This window comes from Dermacentor andersoni, chromosome 3 (assembly GCF_023375885.2).
Source record: "Dermacentor andersoni chromosome 3, qqDerAnde1_hic_scaffold, whole genome shotgun sequence".
NCBI classification, from domain to species: Eukaryota; Metazoa; Arthropoda; class Arachnida; order Ixodida; family Ixodidae; genus Dermacentor; species Dermacentor andersoni.
This window is the reverse complement of record NC_092816.1, coordinates 107761605-107768127: the sequence shown is the minus strand read 5'-3', so window position 1 is coordinate 107768127 and position 6523 is coordinate 107761605. Positions and strand designations below refer to the sequence as shown.

Genomic DNA, 6523 nt, shown 5'->3' with positions numbered 1-6523 from the left:
ATCCACGCACAAGCGTCAAGGGGGCGGAAGTGGCGCAGATAACGCTTTTCGGGACGCTCCGAGCCCCTCTTCTCGATCAGTGGCTCCTCTCATGGAAGCAGAAGGTGAGATACGCGCGTTTCTGTTCAGGTTTGAAGAAACGCTCAATTCTTTTTCAAATGGTGGAAAATGTGTTGGCGAGCGATAGACGCCGCATGATGTATTTCTGTTTTGCAAGATTGTATAGAGCACGTTTTGCGTCGACGCCATTAAACCTCGATTACTTGCACAGCTTTCATTTATATTTGAAAGCGTATTTCGATCAGACCCTGTTTAAAATGCTTTTTACGAAGCAATGACCTTATTGCCGGTATGACCAGTGTTGGCGGCCATGATGTCATGCAGCGATTTGCCACATTCGCGGTTCTGGCTTTCTAGACACGAATAGGATTCTGCATTTTTTTAAATTTCTATCTCCCCTGCCACTTTATTTTGTGTGAAGCGCGAACGTTTAACGGTGACAGAGGAAATAGACACGAGGACGCGAGCCAATCTCATGTCTTTTACCTGTGTCATCGTCAGTGGTTCGCGTATAAAAAAAAGTAATATATCCAACCCCAACCAGCCCATGTAAGTATACTAGCGACTATACCTACACTTCGCTTTGTTTTTTTTTTTTTTTCAACACTATTGTCTCAGCGCTCACATTCGTGAATGCGCTATCACTTGCGCCACGATCTTAGGGCGGTTTACGAGGAGTGTGTGTAGACGAGGCCTACAAATGTGACAAGCACTGTGCCGCGTGAAGTTTGCTGAACCTGAAGTTTCCAATATAAAGCTAGAAACCTTTTCATCCCGATAAGCTGTTCACTGGCGGTATTATTTTTGTAGGAGTCCGTTTGTGCGCCATTTTATTATCAGAACGTAAATCTGCTCGTAACTCCTTTCACAAATTCCACTAACCGGGATTCATGCTATTCATGATTGCTATTATACCAACTTATTTCAATCATAATGTAGCGCTTTCTATATAAAAACTTTATTGACAGCAATTGCAGGGAAATTTTCAGTAGTGTCTGTCTGTCCGTCCGTCCGTCCGTCCGTCCGTCCGTCCGTCCGTCCGTCCGTCCGTCTGTCTGTCTGTCTGTCTGTCTGTCTGTCTGTCTGTCTGTCTGTCTGTCTGTCTGTCTGTCTGTCTGTCTGTCTAAGCACAGCCGCAGCAGCGCCGGCCGCGTCGTCGGCACCCCAGAACCCCAAGAAGGCGGCACGCGCAGCCGGCAAGCCCCGCACCACGGCCAGCCACCCCAAGGTGTCGGCCATGGTGAACGCGTCCACCGGCGAGCTGAAGGAGCGCGGAGGGTCGTCGCTGCAGGCCATCAAGAAGCACATGGCGGCCACCTACAAGGTGGACGTGGAGAAGCTGTCGCCGTTTATCCGCAAGTACCTCAAGTCGGCCGTCACCTTGGGCGCGCTGGTCCAGACCAAAGGCAAGGGCGCCAGCGGTTCGTTCAAGCTGGCTGCGGGCGCCGCTGCGGGCGAGACGAAAAAGGCCAAGGCTGCAGGAGTCGTCAAGAAAGCCGCCAAGAAGCCCGCCAGGAAGGCTCCCAAGAAGTATCCCAAGAAGGTGGTGGTCAAGAAGGCCAAGCCTGCCTGCCTGCCTGCCTGCCTGCCTGCCTGCCTGCCTGCCTGCCTGCCTGCCTGCCTGCCTGCCTGCCTGCCTGCCTGCCTGCCTGCCTGCCTGCCTGCCTGCCTGCCTGCCTGCCTGCCTGCCTGCCTGCCTGCCTGCCTGCCTGCCTGCCTGCCTGCCTGCCTGCCTGCCTGCCTGCCTGCCTGCCTGCCTGCCTGCCTGCCTGCCTGCCTGCCTGCCTGCCTGCCTGCCTGCCTGCCTGCCTGCCTGCCTGCCTGCCTGCCTGCCTGCCTGCCTGCCTGCCTGCCTGCCTGCCTGCCTGCCTGCCTGCCTGCCTGCCTGCCTGCCTGCCTGCCTGCCTGCCTGCCTGCCTGCCTGCCTGCCTGCCTGCCTGCCTGCCTGCCTGCCTGCCTGCCTGCCTGCCTGCCTGCCTGCCTGCCTGCCTGCCTGCCTGCCTGCCTGCCTGCCTGCCTGCCTGCCTGCCTGCCTGCCTGCCTGCCTGCCTGCCTGCCTGCCTGCCTGCCTGCCTGCCTGCCTGCCTGCCTGCCTGCCTGCCTGCCTGCCTGCCTGCCTGCCTGCCTGCCTGCCTGCCTGCCTGCCTGCCTGCCTGCCTGCCTGCCTGCCTGCCTGCCTGCCTGCCTGCCTGCCTGCCTGCCTGCCTGCCTGCCTGCCTGCCTGCCTGCCTGCCTGCCTGCCTGCCTGCCTGCCTGCCTGCCTGCCTGCCTGCCTGCCTGCCTGCCTGCCTGCCTGCCTGCCTGCCTGCCTGCCTGCCTGCCTGCCTGCCTGCCTGCCTGCCTGCCTGCCTGCCTGCCTGCCTGCCTGCCTGCCTGCCTGCCTGCCTGCCTGCCTGCCTGCCTGCCTGCCTGCCTGCCTGCCTGCCTGCCTGCCTGCCTGCCTGCCTGCCTGCCTGCCTGCCTGCCTGCCTGCCTGCCTGCCTGCCTGCCTGCCTGCCTGCCTGCCTGCCTGCCTGCCTGCCTGCCTGCCTGCCTGCCTGCCTGCCTGCCTGCCTGCCTGCCTGCCTGCCTGCCTGCCTGCCTGCCTGCCTGCCTGCCTGCCTGCCTGCCTGCCTGCCTGCCTGCCTGCCTGCCTGCCTGCCTGCCTGCCTGCCTGCCTGCCTGCCTGCCTGCCTGCCTGCCTGCCTGCCTGCCTGCCTGCCTGCCTGCCTGCCTGCCTGCCTGCCTGCCTGCCTGCCTGCCTGCCTGCCTGCCTGCCTGCCTGCCTGCCTGCCTGCCTGCCTGCCTGCCTGCCTGCCTGCCTGCCTGCCTGCCTGCCTGCCTGCCTGCCTGCCTGCCTGCCTGCCTGCCTGCCTGCCTGCCTGCCTGCCTGCCTGTCTGTCTGTCTGTCTGTCTGTCTGTCTGTCTGTCTGTCTGTCTGTCTGTCTGTCTGTCTGTCTGTGGACAGCGAAAAAGCTAGCGTTTCCAAAATTAGCAAATTGGGAAGGGTGCAACCCTCCTTCCCTGCCTCTGCTTTTTGACGTTTCCTGATTTTTGTGTATGCATACTAATCCTAGCCCTAGCATTTTCAGCCAACGCTACACGCGGCCAGCGCGAAACATGGAAACTCGGAACATCCTTTGGTTTTTCCACAAAAAAAACCTCTCGGCTCAACTGATTGTTGTAGCCGCCAGCTATAGAGTTTAGCTGTGTTGTCTTTAATGCTGAACGTATCATCCATGGCACGTGTTTTGTTTGCCTTAAAAATCTAAATTAAAGACAGGAATTTGAACGATAGTCAGTAGGGATTTTGATATTCTGGAGAGTGGCATATTGGGTACGAATTTTTCGGCAAACCGGTCACCGATTAAATAATTAGTGTAGTATTCAGATTCCAAACCAAATCATATTTCATTGTTTTTGTACAAATCTGCCCTTCATTGACATAGATTAGGGTGAACAAATGGTTCTAATTTTCCATGATGTGGAATATGTTTGGCAATTAGAGGGTCAGTGCGCGCTTATGTGGTAATTTTTGTTTGTTCATGAGTGTTTGCAGGGAAGAGCATAACTGCATTACAGTACGGCTTGTACGTATATCTGACAGAGATAAAACACCGGACGAAATAAAAACACTTTGCTTCATTCACCGTAAACTCAGGTGATCGAGAATCGCCGAGGGGCCGTCCACAATACCTGCGTAGGCAAATCTCGCACATCCTCTCCCTCTCGCGGTACTCGCCGATGCTCCTGCTCATCACGCTGCTAAACCTGACCGTGATGATCCTGCTGCTGCTCTTCAGGCGCCAGAAACTTGCCCAGCTCGCTGAAGATCATTTGAGTTACTAAATTCGACCTCTATTTCCGTGTGTGTCACTTTTCGGCGTGGAAAAACGCCTCTATTGCTATACCAGTCCAATGGGAAGCTCTAATATTTGCAGGCAAGTTACCAGTGCAGTTACATTTGCTATATTGCAGAATTAAAAAAATGTTCTCAACTAGAAATTTAGAACGCCAGACTGTCGAGCTATTCGGTACTGCATGACCTGAGGTAAAGTGCAAGAGAGCTCCTAGAACACCAGCACTTCTGTGTTTCTACGTGCTCTCTTGTGCTTTACCTCAAGTCAGGAAATTCTGGTTCGCGGTATATCAATGACTGAACAATATGTGTCGGTAAATATATACCGACAATGTGACCAACCACTTCAAATCATCAGAGCCTTCACATGTGCACCTTGCTCGTGTCCAAATGCTTGTATGATTGGTTCACACAATTATACGATCATGAAAAACTAATGATTTAATGTGAATTATGTATTTCCGCTCATATTTCTATTATGTACTAAGAATTTGTCCTCTGCAGTAAAAATACTTGTTTTTCTTGTAAATATTAGCCGAGGTCCTGCCCTTGCAGTTTTTCGCTTTGAGACTTGTTTATTATCGTAACTGATGCACTAGATGCAATATGTAACATTTAGTTGAGTTTCAATGTCTTGAAGTTCCCTTTTGAAAGGAGGTTGCCGTGAATGTTCATTAGAACTTTCGAATGCGTGGAGGGCAGTTTGCGGCGCGGATGCTGCATCTCTTTGTCACAGGACCTAAACCACTGAGACGACGGCACCATAAGAACTCTCCACTCAAATTCTCATAGTAAAGGAGGGCAAGTAATAAAGTGTGCGGCTAACATGATATGCCCTATATAGTAGTGATCTTAATGACTTTCATTATAACGTTTCCCTTTATTTCAGTCACGTTTTACCTTGTCATTTGCTGAATGGCCCGCACAAAGAGACATTCGAATCCTGTTGAAAGCTGCGAACGTTGTTTGTTCAAGGGTCCGTTCTCAGAACTTCAAATATCCAATGCATCACGGCGTTAGTCACATTATTGTCTTCGAACTGCAACTCTTCGCTGCTGTGACCGCAAGCCTGCGAACAATGGCGAGCTTACTGAGGAGCTTCGGTGGGGCTAGTCTCCCGCCCCCCTTGACCCCAGAAAGGAGGTTTTATAAAGCTTTCTCTCTTTCTCTCTCGCTCTCTTACTCAACCGAAGCAGCAAGGGCATGAGAGATTATCTGCCCTGCGAGAAGTGCATTTCATAGATACTTTCCGCTTAACTGCGCGCAGCACAGCTGAATGAAACATGCTTCGCCTAACTTTCTGAAGTTTTGAAGTAGCTCCTATGAATTGAAAAAAGAAATTTACAAAATCTCGACTTGAGACCAAGCTGCCCCCCATTCAAGCGGCAAATGGAATGTTCAAAGCGTTGGTTATATCAGAACGTCTCACAATGAATGTATCTACGCGTGTTTTATGCGCGTGGAAAAACTTGTCCTAGTGCCACCATTGTGCGGGATGCCAAGGTTTACTCCTGCACCGAAGCCTGCTGCAGCTGAACTTAACGTACAATTTGCCTATGACCTCTCACTAGAGTGCGCCGAGTACTGGGCCGGAATTATATTTGCTTTGCTACTAATGGAAAGACAGTGCCTCCCTCTTTTCATTACAGCATCGTAACCAACAATGTTTATAATGCGTGCTTGCAGAATAGCATTTTTTTAATCACGAGCCATGCTTTACCACAACATTATATTACCCAGTTTAACATTATTGCTTTAGCTGCATCTTTGATTATTTCGTCAATGTCGCTTGTCTCTCCCTCAGCTTTTGACTACCTATCATACGTACTTTTACTCGCAACCGAGCACGTTTTCAAACAACTGTCTTCAAGATTTCTTTAATTTTTTTTTTGCTTGTTATGACAGCGTTGGAATACTATTTCTTAGTGCGTGTGTGTGTGTGGTTTTTTTTTTTTTTTTCGGGAAGACTAGCCCTGCCGTAATGATGGCACCTGCGTGCATGTCGGGCAAGTTTTCATTTTTTTCACCTCTATTTCTTCGAAAAACCAACTGAACTACACTTACCCGTTTCCTCTGTGTTGCAGCAAACTCCCCTCCAATTTTCTACCCTTTTTATCCAGCACACTGACTTCTCTCACCTTATTTTCCATTCAGTGCATTTGCACTAGTGCATTCTTAACCTCCTCTCCCATTGCGGGCAGGCGAGAGTGTGCTACGCGTAAATAAATGCTGCTCAGGGAAGCAGTTACTGCCCTGACGGAAGACACGTTCTCTTGTGGAAACTTTGACACCGACGACATTCCTTGTTCGATTGCAGTTAATCACTCACAGTTCTAAATTTGTATAACCTTCTGATTTAGCTAAACAAGAAGATGTATTTGATGCATTTCATTAGGTCATCGTTTGCTTTCTATGCGCATTTATGCATTGTCACTGTATTTATGGTGTGCGTTATGAAACCACTGATACATCAGGCGTGCCCTGTTTTGGATATTTTCGAGGACGCCTTAACTGAAACGCCCTCTGTCATAGTTAGCTATAATTTTTATGATGCCCCAAGAATTATTTCAGTAGCCTATTCGCATTTCATGTACTGCAGTTTCTTTAGGAAGATGTCAATGATAT

At 51.1% G+C, this 6523-nt stretch overlaps 1 protein-coding gene across 1 annotated transcript; it reads left to right on the top strand.

Annotated features, from left to right (window-relative positions):
• The first annotated feature begins 370 nt into the window (after window positions 1-370).
• On the top strand, window positions 371-3610 carry LOC140216284 (histone H1-like). The gene is made up of 3 exons (XM_072286678.1): window positions 371-375; window positions 1189-1687; window positions 3599-3610. The coding sequence occupies exons 1-3, from the start codon at window positions 371-373 to the stop codon at window positions 3608-3610; spliced, it is 516 nt and encodes a 171-aa protein (XP_072142779.1).
• The last annotated feature ends 2913 nt before the right edge of the window (window positions 3611-6523 follow it).